This window comes from Antedon bifida, chromosome 8, assembly GCF_963402885.1.
Source record: "Antedon bifida chromosome 8, ecAntBifi1.1, whole genome shotgun sequence".
Taxonomy (NCBI): Eukaryota; Metazoa; Echinodermata; class Crinoidea; order Comatulida; family Antedonidae; genus Antedon; species Antedon bifida.
Window position 1 is genome coordinate 18,952,222 of NC_136233.1, and position 20,710 is coordinate 18,972,931.

General features: G+C 33.5%; 2 protein-coding genes across 3 annotated transcripts in view; both read left to right on the top strand.

The window, feature by feature from the left end:
• The first annotated feature begins 3,336 nt into the window (after window positions 1-3,336).
• LOC144851030 (uncharacterized) lies at window positions 3,337-4,913 on the top strand. The gene is made up of 2 exons (XM_078708553.1): window positions 3,337-4,215; window positions 4,526-4,913. The coding sequence occupies exons 1-2, from the start codon at window positions 3,337-3,339 to the stop codon at window positions 4,880-4,882; spliced, it is 1,236 nt and encodes a 411-aa protein (XP_078564679.1). The 3' UTR covers window positions 4,883-4,913.
• Window positions 4,914-7,499: 2,586 nt separating this feature from the next.
• Window positions 7,500-20,710, top strand: part of LOC144850257 (E3 ubiquitin-protein ligase ZNRF2-like) — a 32,253-nt gene continuing 19,042 nt past the window's right edge. The window contains exons 1-4 of one of the 2 annotated variants that reach the window (XM_078707496.1): window positions 7,500-8,010; window positions 17,008-17,103; window positions 19,077-19,182; window positions 20,603-20,665. In XM_078707496.1, the coding sequence (XP_078563622.1) occupies window positions 7,659-8,010; window positions 17,008-17,103; window positions 19,077-19,182; window positions 20,603-20,660 (612 nt within the window). In that variant the 5' untranslated portion in view covers window positions 7,500-7,658 and the 3' untranslated portion in view covers window positions 20,661-20,665. Of the gene's footprint in view, window positions 8,011-17,007; window positions 17,104-19,076; window positions 19,183-20,602; window positions 20,685-20,710 lie in introns of both variants that reach the window. The other variant, XM_078707497.1, reaches the window with a different exon arrangement.

The following is a 20,710-nucleotide window of genomic DNA, read 5'->3' on the forward strand; positions in this document are numbered from 1 at the left end:
ACTTAAGACTTTAGAAATGCCATACTTCGAAACTTTACAGATTTGACTATAGTTTGTTTGTACTATCTTCCAATCTACAAATAAAGTTTTCCTACAAAATTCATAGAAGGAACATTGTGAAGATTTCACGGCACAAAAGAGAGAAAAAGAGAGTTCTACCTTTTGTTATATGTAATCGAAAAAATCAGTGCATATTAAATGTTTAAAAGTTGTAGGCCTATTTTGTATTCCACATGTTTGCCCATGTGGCTTCTCGGAAGATAAGTCCTAATTGAAAGTGTAAATAAGGAGTTGTACAACCTGGATAGCTCCTACATAAACGCATTTGGGCGTAAAATTCCTCCTGATTATTTTCTAGTTTTCGGTTTAGGTTGCATTATTTATCATGATAGCTTGCTGTTTCAGTAAGGTCAATGACTGGTATTACTCATTCTAATAACTTATTTTATCATGTTATATAAGTTATACGGTATGGTCATGCCAGAACGTTCCACTCAAACTATTTATTTAATAATAATATAATATTTCATTGGAAACTTCACTTTTACAACAGTGGCACTTTGATGAAGCGTCCAAGTAATAACTTTATATTTGGAGGTTTGTTTTTGTTTTATTATAGGCTTCAACACAAACACAATAGGCCTAATTGATCATTTTATTTAAAAAAATAAACACAAAACCTGATCTTTATTTTTGTTCGGTAAACTATTTTCCATGTCTATGTGGAAAACTTTTAGGTGCGCGTTTTTGTTTTAATTATTAGGCCACAATAAAACCAAACACTTTTTATTTATCATTTTTGTATAATGCTGGCCACAAATACTTATTTGTTCATCAAGATAGAACATTTCATTGGAATTATTCGACCTGTATATTATTACGAATTTTGAACAACCATGGAGGAATTAATTTAGGATTTAAACTAACTACAGTAATACAAATTATAGTTATGATAATGTGTTGGCTTTTCAAATTATTTGTTCTCTTCTAAAGCTTGACTTTGTCATCTTGGGCGTGCTTGGGAGTTCCCATAACGTGCGGCTGTTTATTTTGATGGTTTCAAAAAGCACTGAATTCGTTTCTATTCAACACCCAAAACCTTTGAAATCGCATTGTGTTTGAGTCTGATTCAAGTTTAAAATGAAATAACATTTCGGTCTTGTTTGCTGCCATGAAAACAAAGGACTTTCATTGTATTACTTTTCTTTTCATGATCTTTATAAGAACACGCATACCGATGATCAAAATGAAAATTCTGTAAACCCATGCTGGAAAAACTACAAACATATGAGAAAATTCTAATAAATACATATATATTATTATTTACTATCGAATAATAATTTAATAGCTCTATTTTCATTATGAAAAAATACAACTAAAACTTATTCATTTATTGCCTCCAGTTACATCTGTTGTAGCTTTGTTTCTTTTCATTAACATTTAAGTATTCTATTCCAATAATTTCTGTTTAATTGGTTTTATAAAAAAATATCACAACTGTGTATCTCTACATCCATCTTATTAATTATTCATTTGCGTTATGCATGTTACAGGCCCAAGGCTCTTGAAGAATATACTTTTTCTGTTGCATACATTGCTTACCATAATTAGGTCTACGAATGGTTATTTTCCTGGGTGGGTAATTGACATTACGTACCCATTACAATATTATAAATTCATTTTTTGATACGTAGTATTTCTCTTACTATGTTTATTATCATTACACAGAAAAACAAATCGATTTATGGGCTCTCAAGTTACAGGAGATACTGTAGTTTTGTTAAAATATCGCAATAAATATCATGACAAAGTCTATGAATGGTTTCGCAATGGATAAAGTGGAGACAATTCCTAGACATCCTATTGGTAATTAATATAAGATATGGCGGTGTATTTGATTTTGATAAGTTGCTATCGCCATTTCCGATAGGAGAATAGTACTAAATCAACGTCAATACACTTATTATGAACGCTTCTATGATCAGAACCAGGGCCCTTTGCAAAGAACATTTTACAGTAAATACAAACATGTACAAAGTTCGAAATATTGAATCATAATGGCTTATCTCACTTTTTCGGAGTTTTTTTCATATTATCATATCAAATGTATATTAGTGGACCCTCTGGTTACAAATATAGCACTGTACCTCCTTTGGGACACCCCTATTTAGGGGACACTTGAGTGTGCCAAAATAGGGTACCTAAGGAGTTGGGTTCCCAAGATGTCACCTTAATAGGGGTTCTAATACTGTATTCAATGCAGATTTTAAATTTAAATAGTATCTGGAATAGGGAATGAAAATGACCTACAGTAGTTTTTATTTTCTGTATACCATAACCGTTTTTTGTATTTGTTTTGAAAAATAATTTAGTTGAGGTAAGTGTTTGTGAATAAATAAAGCTTATTTTTATTACTATTATGAAAATGATGTCACTGTTGTTTGATACTTTTTAAGATACTAAAAGAGTTACAATAATAGGTCTGTTTTATTATTTCATTCTGCATTTTTGTTGTCTTATTCGAATGTAGATTAAGAATGTGATAAAAACAAATTTAACTAAAAATATGTTGTTATTTAATAACAGTTTGTAGATTATATGCTATAGTTTCATTGCAGAGACTAATTTGAGTCGGAATTAAAAAGCTGAAGTAGGCCCTATTCATTCTACGGTTATTGATACTTTATTTTAATGTACAGCATTTTTTATTTGGTATAAATTAAAGTTCGATTTTTAGGCCTACAAATTACGGTAATTATATAAAGATAACTAAGTTCTAAATTCAAAAAATAATTCATATATTATGAGAATTGTGTTTTTCATTGTGATAATTAAGACCATGGAAGTATAATTTCCCCATTGAAGGACTAAGGATTTGATACTGCATTTTCGATGTAGCATGTTACGTCATTCAATATTTACTTTAGCTGGAAAGATAAAATAAATGAAAAGTACGCCAACAAAGCGTAAAAATAAAGTTTCATGAAACTGTACAAGAAGACTGAAATGCGAGAAGCGGGGAATCAAACTCAAACTGTGATTGGTGTTTGCTTTGAGACCGAACGCCCACTTTATTATCTCCCCTTTACGATAACACTCCCCGCCGCCGGCGTCGCAACGCTAAAGTCACCGACGGGCTATTGTTTCTTTTGTTTTACACGTCATTACGTAACACTTGGGAGAGTTTTGAGTGACCTATCAACACGGTGACATGAGCAGCAGGGATATAAATACACCAAGTTTTTCCAATAGGATCATATCGTTCATCGAGTTTGTTCAGTACTGTTCTAATAAATATTTCCATAAGCTATTACGAGTATTCTTTGATCTTGCACCATGTGTGATCAAGAAGTTTCACCAGTCTTTTATGACGCTGTTTATTCTGAAGGATCGTCACCTGCATCAGTTACAAGTTCTGCTAGTTCAGAATCATCGACGACATGCCGACGATCAACCAAGGGAAGACAACGACCAGACTACAAACGCCGCATCAAACCTCCACATTCTTACATGGAGATGATCCGTATGGCCATCAATTCTTCACCTTCAGGTCAACTAACTCTGCGTGAAATCATCAACTTTATGTACGACCAGTTTGCTTGTTTCCGTGGCGAATACGTTGGATGGAAGAACAGTGTAAGACACAACTTATCTGCTAGTGAGTGTTTCACTAAGATTCTACGTGATCCAACTAGACCATATGGCAAAGACAACTATTGGACAATGAATGACAAATGTGGACATTGTAAAAGTAATAATGAAAACGAGGCTGCTTGTCAACGTATTCTTGCTACATCAAAGCACAACATGGACAATAATTACAATAAGAACATTCTAAATCTGGTTATCAACAAACCTAGAACACCTATACCTAGCGATACTGCTTCTGACGAACCGTGTAGTGCAACTTCAGACGATCGATCACCGTACACCAACTACCAACGACCACCGACGTCTTCAGAAGCCTACTACGGCACTTACTACGACCAACACTTCTATGCTCCTCGACTTCGTCATCAGCATCGCTACCACCCGTACACTTCTACAGCCAGTGCTGGTTACTATTCTGGTCGCTACACCGCAGCTCAACCATGCTACATCGACGATCTTGCAATGCTAGAAGACTTGTACGTACCAGCAGCAGACATCGACTTCTCAATGTATAACCACGATGCCGAAGCTGGGAAAGACTGTAAATTACAACATTATCCAAAGGTATGTGTATTTTTCAATTATTGTTTTTTCTTTACTGTTTCATTACGTTTTATGCGTTTTTACCTTACAACTGGACAATCCAACAGCGACATTTCATGTTCAATAATTCCTTAATTTTGTTTTGAAATCAAATTTTAATCATTTTAACTTAACAATGGTTTTCTTCTACCCTTAGACCCTATCATGTTTTATACTTAAAGTTAACATGTCTTAAACTAAATTCCAACATTGATTATCTATCAACATGTGTTACATTTCATTGTTACTAGCTATTAACTAATTGTTGATTTTTATTTATTTTTTCTTGCAGGAACAACCACAAGTTCAGTACCCAATGTTCCAGTCGAATGTACCCAGACCATACGATTATCACCAGTACTACGCTCCTACTTCTCTACAGTACCAATATCCATCTGACTACTACACTACTGGAGGTCAACGTCCGATGTTTCCACCAGCTAGTACAACTGCAGAAGGCTACGTTCACCCATACCCGTTCAACTTCGCAACCACAACATCTGAGAACGCGTCTCTGTCGCCGTCATCACCGTCATCCTCTTACAGTTCTTCTTCTTCTTCTCTCAGCTCCGTATCGTCTGAAAGCGATTTAGACCAACCTCTTTTCCTTCCGTCTGAAGCATTGGCGGTTATCTATGGTTCAGATTAACTCTATCTAGCATTTTAAACTACATAGTAATATATTGGTAAAATGCAATATTATAATTCTATAGGAAATGCAAGTGTTCATTTTAAACTGTATAATGTTCATATTTTAAACTGTATAAATGCTAACTTAATGTTTCATATTTTAACCTGTATAAATGCTAACTTGATGTATATATTATTTTGTTGACCTCTATAAATATGTTGAAATGAATTCACATGATTTGCATATTTTGATAAATAAATATTGTTATACATTTTGAATGAGGTGTTTTGTACTTTATTTGTCATTGACTTGTGAGAAATTATATATCGACGATGACGTATTGAAAATCCAATTTACTGTATCAAGTTGTATTTTTTCTTAAGAATTTTAAAGGATTAAAACAACGACTAAAGATTATTTTGATTTTAATATACCACCGTATTTATAAAATTGAGACACTAACAATTATCCTGAACATTTGACGTTTTTATGTGTTTTGACCTTTTCGGCTCCTTTACCACTATCTTGGTTGTTTTTTTAAAATTATGTTGCAAATGTTATCACGTAAAAATCTATCTGACACAATTCGATCAACCCGAAGTGTTATTGTTGGTAGTGTAAAATGGGTAGTGCGATACGAATTGGCGGTGATTGATAAAAGTGTTTGTTTGATAAACATTATAATGACCATGATGATAATCGTTAAATCTTCACATCTCTTAACCCTCTCTTGAAATGTTCAAACTCTCTTTCAGCTATAATACAAGGCTCCTCATTTCTACAATGATCTTCTCTATCTATCCGCAATTTATTATCCTTTTCCTCATTCAAAACTAGACTTATGACTTTTCTCCAAACTATGTAATCCTTTTCCAGACTTTAAATTGTAAAATATTTTATCTAAGTATATATATTTATTATTTTTGTCCATCTGGAAAAGAAGCCCACCCAAGAGTACCGTCTAAAAAATGAAGGAGCACATTTGGCTTCAATTGGCCTTAGTGCTGAGGCGGGAAGAGCACAACATAACATCTTTTATATTTCTGTGGCTTTCGCCACCCGATTTTTTGTGTTGTAAATGTTATGTTTAGCACAAAAATTTAACAGTGTGGCGCGTGACCGATTAACACTATACCATCTTTCCCACTACACCTGCACAAACTCATTTGCATAACAACGCCGACATACCAAACTACGATGAGATATAAATTCTTTTCTAAACACGTAACGAAGAGAATTATAATTCCTTTTTTCTGACATGAAATTGTTAGTCATTCGCGGCGGTCACACTGTTGAATTTTGATGTTGTTAATCCTCCATTATATTATCCTAAATTAACTTGACTCTCTAAATATCTCTCTTTCAAAATAAAAGAAAAACATTTTATATTTATTTAAATAAAAATGAATCCGTAGAGATTCGAACCCCAGCTAGTTGAATCCAAACGATAGTTACTAGAGCACTACCCGTTATGCCACAATGTACACGAGTACGAGTAATGAAAGTCAACAATAGTAAAGTCTTATACGCGCTTCATATTACGTCATTCTAATCGTTACGTCAAAATTTGCATATTCATGACGTCATTTTGAAGAAACGAATCTAGTTTTAACCTTGCTAATACACCAGAGGGCCGGATAGCTCAGTCGGTAGAGCGTCGTGGAACACGATTATCGTGGGTTCAAACCCCATGCCGGTCGGTGGAAAAGAGTTAAAGCTATGCGAGCTTCTGTGTTTGGGGTTCACAGATTTAAACGTCCCCCTTTCCACCACACATCATGAGGCAATAACATCAAAACATCTGATGTGTGGTACCCCCAAGGCTGTGAGAGAGCCTTACCGTGCTAGAGGCAAGGGAGCACACCATAATTTTTTTTGTTTGGCTTCCCGCCTCTTTCCGATCTCGTAATTTACATGTTTGGCGCCCTCAATTTTAAGAACACCTAAGAAAAATAATTAGGAACAAATAAATAGAAATGTGTAAAGATACCGATGCCTAGCCTGGCTAGTGTACATATGCATTATTTATTGTAATATATAATTTTAAAAAGTTTTTTTCAAGTGTTTATATTTTATATTATATTTCTATTTTAAGACTTGGATTGGTTGAGTAGGCATACTTAAATAATAAGGCTCATTGTCAAGCAAGCGTAATCATGGGAAAAAAGCTCAGCTATGGTATCATATACCACAAAACGTGGATTCTAGTCGAGTATCACGGAATATTCACAAAATAAAAATAAATGGACCTTCTTTATGGTGTTTTTTTTCTTAAAAATTTGAATAATAAAGGTATATCGAAAACCCGTTTTTAGCACTAGCATATTTCTCAGACGAAAAAGTTTTATAAAAATTGCTGTACGTGAATCTACGTAATCGTAGTGGCACGTGTAATTTATTTATTTTTTAAATGTTGCAAAAGGGGAGACGGGGCCAGCCAAATCCCCCTCTAAATCCGCGCCTGATATTTGAGGTAGGCCTAGGCCTAATATTATTTTATTATATAATAATGTTAACAATTGTATTTTTTTAATAGCTTCTATGACGTACGTGCCTATCGACCCGCTTTTGACATTTGAATGAAAAGCAAACTCTCATCTTGCTGCCTACGTCATTATATTGGTTTCGTCGGAATTAAGAAAACAAAGTAAAACATGGCTGCTGAGTACTGGTGAAAATGGAAGACGAATTTAAATGGAATAGTGTTATATGTTGAGTTAAAATTCTACCAATAACATTGGATCTAACGTAGGGATTATATATTTGTATCGTTGAATGATATTTTTTTGTAATTATGGGGCAGAAGGTGAGTTCTAGCCCTCGTGCACGGACATATTCGTCACCAAACTCGCCTGCGGGAAATAGCATTGTGCTGGTTGGAAATGGACACCAAAACGGTGGCGGTAGTGCACTTCCCGCCTACCCCGGACCTCCTCCGCCTGGGCCTAGCCAGCAAAGGTCCAGGACTAGGTCTCTAGGTACTGGCCCGCCAAGCGGTAGCCCATTGACTATAGCAGCAACAAGAGGAGTTAGATCACTAGATACAGACAATATTTTTGCTCCTGGCAGCTCCAGATTACAGCAAGCACGATCTTTACCAGCACATCTTTTAGGACAATCAATTATCCTGCAAGCTAGTCGAAATGGTAACATTTTATTATCTTTTAATTGTGTGTTCATAATGTGTACATTTTTCATTTTTCTTAATTGATCACTTTATTGTTACTGTTTTTTACAGGAGGAAAACTAGTTTTGTTTTTTTGATTAATGATTTAAAAAGAAATATTATTACCAAAACAACACAATTAGGGACAAGGGTAAACACGATCGGGGCCATAAAGAAATGTCTTATACGTTTGGCCTGATCATCTTAGGCGTTCATCCCAATAGTCTTTAATCGTTGATTCCAATAGTCAAGTGTATCGTTTGTAAATCAGTTCCATTATAGTTTATAATTGAGTTCTCGACATACTGTCGCACATACCAAGTGAATGAAGTGAAATATTGTGTAACAACAAATTATTGATCGTACATGGACCCATCCTGTGTAGCAGCAGTCGTGGGCTTGATTGATGTGCTTTTATTTTATTCTTATGTTCTTTTTTGCTACCTAAAATACCGTCTTGGAGAAACTGGCCTTTTAATTAATATGAATGGTTTAGTACAAGCAAGAATAACTAGATTTGAACTTGTCTTTAACGAGTTATGTTGATAAAACTATTCTTTAAAATATTTTATAATTCTTTTACATAGTTTATCAAATTTGTATCAAAAAATCCTGGGAAGAACACAATTAATTTATTTATGGTGAACAATTATAAATCCAAATTTTCGTGGACCCGATCGTCTTTCCTTTATTTGTATAATGGGCCCAATCGTGTAAATTATGCTCTCTTCAGGTTCCATTAATTATTTACTTTTATAAAATAAGCTCATTCAGGATGTTGTTTTCTCCAAAATCTGAATCACATACAAAATCTGTGATTCTTAGGCTACTGTACCTAGAACAAGCACTTAGTTCTTTCACGTGAACAGGATTCTGTTTATAGTTATTTGCATAGCAGATCCAAGCATGATTGCACTGTTGTTGTATATGTTGATGAATCAGCACATATTATTATATCCTTACTATTGAGCCTTATTAATACAGGAAGGTCAAACTTAGGTCTTTAGGCTATACTTTTTTTTTAGTTTCTGAAAAAAATTGTTTCAAGACATAGACTGTAACTCTATCTACAGTATTACAGTATTTTGTTAACCTATCAGTATCAGACACTTGGACAGACACTCTAATCAGTTTGTTGGTTTCCAATTTTTGTGTGTAAAGCGCTTAGAAACATTGTATTAGGTCCTACCATTATTATAATTATACTGTACAGTAAACATATTTGTTTTATCATCATTTATTATCAAAGAGAAACAATTTGGAAGAGGATTTTATTTTAAGCTCTGGCACGGCAGGAACATTTTAATATAAGTGGAAGAGAAACAAAACGCAATGAAAAGCACAGTATCTGACATCACACTGTACAACAAAACAAACAATTTGCTCCTTCTGTAATCATATCAAATTTATAAGTTACCATAAAATGTGATTTATTGCACCACGTTCAATTCTTTCATTCTTTATTTGTTTTCTTACGGTTCAATTCAAAATACAAACAAACAATCAATCCATTGAAAATTAGAATACATTTTAGATATGAATAATTGTTGTTGTTGGTACTGTCTTAATATTGCTAGACATTTGAACAATTAAAGATACAAACTAAACAGAGAACCTTTATATTGTTTGACCTTTACTTTACTTAGAATGAGTTGTGTCTCCATTACGCTAAGTGACTTTTAGTCCCCATAGCAACATTGCTGTATTTTGGCAACTCCACAAGCAAGGGGTTTTGTTAATATTCTATAATGGTCGTAATAAATTGTCGTCATCAGCAGGTAATGTCCCATTGATTTAACTACATTGTGAAGATGCTGTTTGCTTAAAATTACAAATATTTGTTTGCAATTTTAGTATGTTTAAAAGCGTTTGTTTTTGATGAAGTAAATGTACAAAGAGAGTGGGAGATGACATGAACTATTTGTAAGCTCTTGAGGTTGTTAGGAGAGTTGGGAGGTTTGTGGATAAGATATTACATTAGCATAGCAGACACACATTTGTATGATGTCAACGATAACAAAACCCCTGCACAAGATATACAATTTTCAGTTTCAAGCTTTTTCATGTGTTTACTAAAACAAACTACTTCCTTAATATTACAGTAGGCCTATGTTTCCTCACTTTTACATACTATTATTGAACCCTATGATTTGTTATTCTTCTTCCCTGTGCATTTAGATTTGCTATGTTTTTTGTGCTTTTTAGGGGAAATCCTTATTGTTTGAATTTGATTCAAGAGAATAAATATTAGGACCAGGAAATTATATTTTGTGAACTATACCGTAGAATCACTTTATTATTTCTGTATTTTACGGTTTTGGTTTCATCATGAGCCAGCTTTGTGCTTTGTAATTGTGCAATGAACAATTTATAATGTATTTTCAAAACTAAATTGTATACGGTTGAACATTGTATGTGTACAGTATATTCCAGAGGTAGCATTTTAGACTTCTTGATACAATCACACACAGCCACCACCGTTACCTCCCAATGGTTATTGGCAATATGGCTGCATTAATAATAATCTGCCAATCGGATACTAAATACTATATGCCATTGCCAGTTGGAAGTTGTGCCCACTACTTCAGTCATGTACTATCTACTGTACATACCCAAGTTCATTTCGTTCATTCATTGATGAGCTAGGGGTTACTGTATAATTCATTTATTTGTAATTTAAATACTTCATTTGATTTATAAAATTCCCCTTCCCTCATCTACTTTCTACCATGTGGATTGTGGCTATGATGAGCTTATTATTTGTAATGAATACATTGGATATTGGATACATCAAAAGAATGAAACACATTACACTTAAGGATTAATTGATTCTATCACCATGGTTACATAATACTAATATTAACAACCAATTCTTATTGATATTTTGCCATTATTTTTTAGTATCAATTTTACTACAGTATACGCATAATGAGAATGTATTGTAGGAATATTTTTACGAGTTCAAAAAATGGAAACATTATCCTTTCTCACAAGCAAGTTGATTTGTCTGTCTGTCTGTGTACAAGATTTCAGTTTTGTAAAATCATGCTAATTAAACACTAAATGTGAACAATGGTAACATTTATGGATGGCCATGGGTAAAGTTACCTTGCAATTTTTCCAGTCCAGTGCGAACAAGGCTTTAACTTTTGTACTTAGATTTCTAATCTGTGTTGAATGATTCACCTTGTAGTACTGTAGATCTTTGTCATCTGGAACAGAGTTTACAGTACATTCTCTCTCTCTCTCTCAGAGGCAGAGTGCTGTCATGTGATGAAAGAGAATAAACACAATCTCATTATGTTTGATATTTTACAATAAGAGAATTGGAACGAAATTATAAGTTTATAAATTCTGCTCAGGTAGATTGTTACTTTATGAACAGAATCCATTTTTACAGTTGGCTGAATCATCTCACATTCTCAGAATTTATATCCTTGTAATAATAACTGTAATTGTGCCTTCGCAGTGCAGCAACATTAGTAGTAAAATGTTGTTTTAATACATTATTTCGCAATAACATTTAAATTTGTTTAGTTATTAATATGTACAGTACTCTATAACACCCACATCATGTCATTATGACCCTCTTCCAAGTATTTACATTAATATGAAACGCTTCTGCTGTAATAATATCCTGTTTATGTACAGTATTTAGTAACATCCTGGTTAAAGGATAAAGTGAATATACTAATTCCATTTTTTAATAATAACTTGCTGCTTTATATTCTATAAACTGCAAAGATATTTCAATGTGTTTTGTTGATTTTGTGATTATTTTTTTTTATTTTTTTATTTATTTTTTTTTTTGGCTTACAATTTACATTTTAAAGTACATAAATATTTTTAGTTTTTTAGAGAGTGGAGAAAAAGTTACCAGAATAACTTTCATTCTCAACCAATGTAAAGCACCAAACTCTTACCAAGTGGAAGGAAAAGTCTGAATTGAATTAGAAAAAGAATAGAATGTAACTTGAAAATCTCGAAACCGAAGATACTGTAGCCATGATACACACTGATCCCCAGTTAGCGGTGATGGTGTATCCACATACTGTACTCCGGTTTGGGCGCTAGCTTGGTGTTTTTGTCTTTTTGTTCTCCTCGTGTTTTCCTCTCTTTCTCTTTATTGTCGAGCGCATAGAGACATCGTTTTTTTGCGCTATATAAATCTATCATTATTATTATTATTATATTACGAAAAGATAGCATTGAGTATTTATAATAGACTGATTTTCTGCTGTGAGCATATCACAACACTAGTTTGTGTTGTCTTGATAAATTTGAAATGTATTGAATGTATTGGTGTCAGGATAATGAATGATGAAGAAAAATAAGTTGCTTTTGGTTTCGAAAAATGAGAGTCAGTTTTAAAAATGGTGCCTACTGTATTGCTTAATCTTATTTGTGACATAATCATGGTTCCCATTTCCTTCTTTAGTTGACCCTGTCTGTTTCCTTGTAATACGCACTTAAAATGTAGAGTTTTTATATCCACCTATATACATAGCAAAGATTATTATTAACTAAAGGTACCTACAGTACAGTATACTACACATGTTGAACCAATACAAACTTTTCAGTGCAACTGAATATACACACAGTGACAGACTGTCAACGGAGATGACCATACATAAATGGAATATTTATATCATTAATTCTAGACTATAGTAAAGTAGTACTGTATTTGACCTACAAATCTGTAATCCCCTGGACCTGACTACAAAATTAAGTAAATATTACTTAGTTTGTGGATTATACTTGGATTCTATTAGCAATATATTTTTTCATGTCATTCTCATCTCAAATTGACAGTGATTTGTATAGGCAGTGAGTATAGGAGTTTTGATGTTGTATTTCAACCGTCATGTCTACTGTAGGTTACCTGGAAAAACTGACATAGGCCATTCTCCTGAAAGGAAAGAACATTCATCCCTTTTAATTATTAATAATAATATTTAATTATTATTAATAATTATTTTTTTCATAATAAAAAACCACGCCCCATTCCTCTTTCCACTATTGCTTTGTGTAATTTAAGCTTTTAGTACAGTATACTTTTTGACTGGCCTTTAGTAAGTAAGTAAGTTTTTAGCATACACATAAAATAGCAGGAAAGAAGTTTGAACCTTTTAAGAATGGTCATGCCTGACAGAAAATTTATTCATGAATTTGTCTTCTTGGTTTGTGGAGTCATCTTGAGTCATAGAGAAAATCTTTATCATGAATTTATGTTTCAATTAATAAAAGCTTTAAACTACGATTTTCATTAAGACATAACATTACTTTAATTTGTAATAGTCTGTACTGTAATACCAAATGAATTTCTACAGTTAAAACAAAAACTACACTATGCTTTTTCTAATCAATATTTGATTATTTAATTAAGCTAAAAACTAAAGTATTGAATCAAACAAGTTTTCATGGCTACCATGGAATGTGACTAAGTGATGTAAAAAACTAAAAGTATTAAAATACAAAAAAATATTAAAATGAATGTTGTCTAGAAAGAACTATTACGATCAACCTTAATCATTTTAAACTGTTCTGATTCATATGAATACTACAGTGTATGCATTTTGATTAAATAGATTTAATTTAATTTTCATTTTTCATTTCTTTATAAATTAACGTCTAAGAGAGAAGAATTGTAACTAAAGTAGTTTCTGTCTTAAATGGGCAAAATGCTATACTGATACTATCTTAATGTTATACATGATGACCTTCCTATGCATTGTAAGTACTGTAAGTTGCATGTGCAGTAAGAGGGCAATAGATCAGCTTTGATGTTGTGGTCCTACTGTAGTACAATGACACTCCTCTCTGAAATCGAATACTATTTTTTTTAAAACCATGATCCTACTGTACTTTTGGTCAAATTGATTGTGTCCAATCCAAATGCTGGCAGAAGTAAAGTACCCACACCACAGGGGTGAATTACTATGGCCAACTGTTAATTTTTACTAACCCAGTAACCACTGCCTCCCTGCCCAGTGTTTAAGGTTCAATGCTATTGCCACTGGTAAATCCCAGTAACCACTGCCTCCCTGCCCAGTGTTTAAGGTTCAATGCTATTGCCACTGGTAAATCCCAGTAACCACTGCCTCCCTGCCCAGTGTTTAAGGTTCAATGCTATTGCCACTGGTAAATCCCAGTAACCACTGCCTCCCTGCCCAGTGTTTAAGGTTCAATGCTATTGCCACTGGTAAATCCCAGTAATCACTGCCTCTCTGCCCAGTGTTTAAGGTTCAATGCTATTGCCACTGGTAAATCATGTTAAAACCTACAACTACAGCAATAACTGATTGAATAATCCAAATGTTCAAAAGTACTGTACTCATGGCATTGAGCTGTTTATTGTTATTAGTATCAAATTTTACCTTATAAAGTTTTACAGTACCTGATTCATGTATTAAGGACAATTACTAAGCTGTAGAATAAATAAAACCACTCGGACGGAAAGAGTGCTTTGAGATGGTGGTGAACTACAAAGGGCGTTACCTAGGTGTTGTGATGATGTCATCAACCTATAACTCTGTAATTATGAATGTACTATACTAAACCCAGTTTCCAGTTTTATTTAAAAAAAAAATCTTGTCCATGTTTCTGCTTCAACCGGGTTTGAGATTTTTTGTAATTTGCCTACCAGCAAAGCAAGCCAGTTACTGTGGGGTCATTGGATTTACTGGCCAATTTGCTAGCGGACATACTACTGCTTAAGTTAAATAATTATTAATAAGCGGTTATTTTTGTATCAGACATGAATGCAACTACAGTAGTAGTAATCAGAGCAAAGTTGTGTCTTGGCCTTATCAGGTACCCATTTGTACACATGGGTAGAGAGAGTTAATATAGTATACCTTTTCTTGATAGTACAGTAACCCAATGTAAATACTGTATGTCTTTGATAAATATCATGCTTTGTGCCTACAGTAGAATAGCAAGAATTCAGCAGTTCATACAATGCGAATGTTACATCGCTAAATTATAAATGTGATTAGAAACCCAGGCATTCGGGCTAACTATACTTGACCGACTCTGGCAGAAAAGGCCGACTTGTCCTGGAGTAGTTACAATTTTGTTGTTGCTGTTGTACACCATGGCATCTCATGTTTGGATTTTGAAAAACCACTCGACAGCCATATTCATATTTGGTGTTTGGGTGAATCTATAATTTATGAATATAATAACATTGTCATTTACCAGTTGATTAAATGAGTTAATCTATTTCCATTAGCAAATATTGAAGGTCATTTTACGTAAATAAACACAAGTATCTAGGTTAAATAAAGTTCAACCTTATGAATTATTCATGAACATACTATAACTGTCAAACATTTGCGTGATTACTGTTGCCATAGTGTTGTGCTCGTTCATGCATGATCATTTTTCATGCATGCATTTATTTTGGAAATTTAAGGCATGATGTAAATGTATTTGGGACAAATTGCTGTTTAGTGAATACAGTAGTACTGTATATAGATATTAATATTAATGATTAAAATGTTCCATTGGGAACACCAATTCCTTGCGGTCTCCATAATCAATCTACATTATAAATATATGTTAATCGTTGTTTTATTTGAACATATGTTTGTCTGCAGGACTCTGTATTCTTTTTGTTGGTTGAAATTAATACCTGTAGGCAATAATTAACAGTGATGGTTTGTGGAAATTGGGTTGTTTGGAAGGTTTTGTGAGGATTGTGTTATTTTTGTTGAGGTAGCAGGAATATTTTTGGCATAAAAGTGCAGTATTACTTAACTAGTTTGACACAAAAAATTAAATGTGATATGTCTAAATATGGTAGTGATATGCCCAAATATGGTAGTGATATGACATCATCATGTCAATATATGGGCACATCACATTTTTTTGTCACATAAAGTTTGATTATGAAGAAGAATATTTATTGGAATGTCCCTACCCTAACTGACAATTGTAGTAATTAAGAATAGACTAGAACTGTTCTCACTGAAACATTTCATTTCCATAATAAAATTGTAAAACACACACCCCTTGCGTTTTCTCTGATCACTGAACCGAATCTGGCGGTCTCAGTGTAAACGTAGCTTTAACCTCCTCAACCTACTGTTTTAAATATCTTATCACGAATCCTCAATTACTGTAATCCACGAAAGCTTTTTGTGGATAATAAGATTTTACATGGACATCAAATTATGGCATTTATTGCACTACATTTGATGCAATTTGACACGTTTCAAGGTCATAACAACATCCAAACTATATTGAGCCTTATTGATTTCAAATGGGGGGCTGCTTTTTTTGGCAATAATTTGCTGACTTTTTTCATTATTCGTGGATAGCGGTTGCTTTTTGTAGTTTTAGAATACAGTATAAAGTCCTCCTATTATATCCTATTTGAGATCCTCCAAAGCGTCCCCTTATTAGGGATAACAGGAATAGGGTTAACAGGGGTGTTAAAGAATTTACAGTAGAAACTCTTTGAGACCTTCCAAAGTGTTCTGTTAGGTAGGAATTGGCCCTAGTGTTAAAAAACATGTATTGCCATTTTTGTTTCATGGGATGTCCTTTGAATGGGGTCTCCCAAAGGGAGGAGTTCTTTCTACTGCATCTTTTCCTCTTGTTTTAACCTGAATGTGTCCCTTGAATTGGAGTGTCCCATATGAGGGGGGGCTCTACGGTATTCTAGAGAACATGATGTTTCTGCAAGCATTTTATTCAGTATAAAACACCCCACCATTCCCGCAAAGACCAGCGTCTCGTTGAATGATAATGGTTTTGTGTTGTAATGCTCCCACTTCAGGCAGGCTTCACGTAATGTGCTATTATCTCCATAGGGATAACATTTTATATATTCAAGTTGTAGCTCTCCTTTCTGAGAGAATAGGCTAATTTCGGTTTATCCAGGTACTGTAAGCTACCACCACTTTTTGTAACTGTAATTCAATATGTGAAACAATAATTATAATTCTGAATTGATTTTTGTTTGTTTCAGGTTTTAAATGTCCTGTCTGTTCAAAGATGATTCCGTCAGATGATGTGGAATGTCACCTTGTGATGTGTCTTACCAAACCTAGAATTGTATATAATGGTATGTACTTGTATAATTACTTTGATAATATTCATCCTCAAATTGAGGAAATTCAGTCTAGGTCTTCTACAGACCCACAGAAGTTACGGTGCAGTGCCTACCAAAAACGACAGGGGCTGTGATGTAACCAGTACACTGGTGTTTGTACTATGTATTTACACTGTACAGTGAACCTCAATTTCTAAGTCCTTATCCATGAAGACTTCCACCTGGAATATGGCTGAGGAGAGCCAGAAATCTGTGCAAATTTTATTGCTCCGGTTTGCAGCGCCCACTGTCTTAGCCAAACCGCTGACTTGACTTGACTGGTGAAAATGGTAGTGAAGTATGCATTATGGCAAAACTTAATATTTGGTTGGTAAGTTACCAAAATTGTCCAGCGCCATTACGACTCAAGTAAGTAGGCTTAAGCCTGATCTGTGTTGAATTGGAGTAATGTTTGCTAATTTTATTTGACTTACCTGTTGTGCTAATGTGCCACAAAAAAATTAAATTTTTGGTTTTAAACCTCCATTGGTTAATAAAGCATGACAATGCAAGACCTTACTATAGTTTTCAGTCAAGTATTTTGGTGCCTCTCTGGCATTGTAACTATTAATTGTGATGATCTTGAATTTAATCCAACTTTTGACAGGAAACCCTTGAAGAGTTTGTATGTAAACAAACTGTTAGTACAAGGAAGAAACATTATATTCTCGTGTTAAATGGTTTGTGAGCTGTTAAGGTGACACTTTCTGTTGAAACAAATTAGGGGAAATATTTATATGTCTTAAAACTTGGCAAAACCCCCTATTCAGAGGACACCCCTATTGAGTGGATACTATGTTAGATCCAAAAGGTGTCCCCTTAATAAATGTTCCAGATTTCAAATCCAGACTCAATTAATGGTCTACAGTATGTCTGTAAAGTCATTTAATGAATTAGTGAATAGCAAAGACCAGTGGAAATATTATTTAACAAAATTATTATTGTTAAAATTTTCCATATTTTATCACTAAAAATAGTAACAATAAAATCAATAGTCAGTGTTAATAACAATATTAATTTTAAGGCAGTCAGTAATTTTAAATGAGGTAGTGGACCTGTAGCTTGGTGGTTAACATGGTTAATCTCATAGCTCAGACCACAACTCCCAGGTCAGACTGTTTCTACTCCAAGTGAGACTTAAACAGCAGTGACCACAGTTTATCCATGGAGGTATAAAAATACCTATTTTTATACCTCCATGGTTTATCCATCCTGTGAATTACTAAAACACATTAATAAAACCACTACATTGATATTTATATTAATAAAGTACTCATGACCTTCAATATTAAAAGGTCACAAGATTAACCAATGGCCTTGCTGCAAATTGATCAATTACTGCATTTTAATAGTGCTTTTACCTAAACATTTCCAGAGCCAATTAATGTATTACCATAGCAACAATCTTATCAAAAACTGAGTAAGTTTGTAGTGCCCAGCTTAGGTCACATGATACCAATTAGATCATGTGATATAAAGGCACACTGTTACAAATACAGTAGATCTACTATTAAGGGGACACTTTCAGATGTTCCAACCCTCCTGATTTCTTCGGGACCTCCCAAATTTTCATCCAATCTCCCAAATATTAATAAAAGAAAAAAGGATTTTTTCAAAAAGAAATTTTAAAATATTTTTCAAACCCATGTTTAATGAATTCTGTTTTTAGAAGGTTATTTCTGTATTTAATACATAATTACATCTGGTTAGTTGCTAGAATGTGCGAGGCACCTCTCTGATAAACATTGAAATGCCGATTCAGTGAGATAATTTTTGATGAGTTTAAAACAAGTCAAATACTGTACATTAAAAACGTCAACCTATGCATAATATCGCTCTCTCTCTACTTGTGAATATGAGTGCGTGGGCTAATCTTGGCAGGCAGGTAAAATTTCCAGTAATCCAAGACCAAAATTTACAATGTTGTTATGTATTGTATTTTATAGATGATGTGTTAACAAGTGACCAAGGAGAATGTTCTATTTGTCTAGACGATATGTTGGAAGGAAACACTATAGCTCGCCTACCATGTCTTTGTATTTACCACAAACCGTAAGAAACATTTCTTGAAATGTCCTACCAAAACCAACCCCCTTTTCAATAGAAACAAGCTTCCTATGGCACCTGGCAAAATGCTTTCTATCAAAGCATTCTGCCAAATCCCACAGTTGCCACAGTAAATGTTTGTATGTATAATTGTAGTCAGAACCTGGCTCATAAAACAGAGATAGTCTTAGTATTGATTATTTTTTACTTCCTGGACAGAGATAATTATTGATCAAATAATGACCTTTCCAAAACAATCTTGATTGACCTTTATTGCATTCAGTCACTTTGAATGGCAAAGATGCTTTTAATGACCATATTACCTTATTAACTGTCCTATAAATAAATGTACTGGTGCCATATTTTTACATTTAAATTTGGTACATGATACATTTTTACAGTAAGTTTGGTAGGGGTCTTCCGTAAAACCTTTTTATTCGTATGTCATAATATCATATTTTCTTGCAAATAGGGTATTTTAGGTTTTATTTTGAAGGTTACGACTTTATTTCATATCTACAAAGATAGTTTCAACCGTAAATATCTGAAAACTTCATTGTCATGACATGCTGAATTTAAGCAGTTAATATAATAAAAGAGTACATTCAACTGAAATTTCAATTGAAAAATACCAAAAACATTTAGATTAGAACCTGCAACCTCTCATTTACAGGAGGGTACGAATACCATAGAGGATCACAGACACTAAACTGACAGACACATTTTATCTACCAGATTATAGAATGTCCATATAGTACGAGCTTTTTTACTGTATTATCAGAGCTTTTCAATATCTTTTCGATAACATTAAGTTAAATTTATCATCTTCTTCTCCACATAGTACTATGGTCTACAGTGTTTCCTGTGGTTAGGGACCAGCTGCTCTTCCTCTTGTTTGTAACCAAAGAGTTCAAATCTCTATTTATATCCATTATAAATCATCTTAAGTTCCTGCATACTAAACATGTTTACATTGTAAAATAAATTCTTTTTTTAATCCTGTCATCCTGTCTCTTTCAAATTAAATTTAATGTCATGTATATGTTATAAAATGGTATCAGCTCGAAGAACAGAATGAGTAACATAATATAAATATTAAAACAAATTAATGCATATTTATAGCCCTAATGACAGACAGAAACAAAGTTCTCCCAATATAGAAATCTAGTAAAGTACCAAATTATTGATGATATACAATAAAATGTAACTAATCTAATAAACACAAAAAAATCAAATAATATTGTACTTTGTCTATCCAATTAATAAACTTTGATTGCTCTTGTTCTGGCTAGGCCAAACCTACCTACAGGATAAGTGTTTATTTATGTATAGTTTTCTTAGACCATTTTTAATACCGTTTGGATCCAATTCAGTGTGCGGCAGTCTGAGAACACTTACTGAGTTATTATTTTGTTTATTTTAACAGATGTATAGACTCATGGTTTGAGGTGAACCGGTCCTGCCCAGAACATCCTACTGATTAATGATGGTCTACACTTTATAAAAAGGTTGGTTTGGTTTTTTAAACAATTGA

Excerpts from the sequence above, each read along its gene's own strand:
- LOC144851030 (XM_078708553.1), top strand. The coding sequence starts at position 3,337 with ATGTGTGATCAAGAAGTTTCACCAGTCTTTTATGACGCTGTTTATTCT. Across the intron at positions 4,216-4,525 it reads AATTACAACATTATCCAAAG|GAACAACCACAAGTTCAGTA; the intron begins GTATGTGTATTT and ends TTTTTCTTGCAG.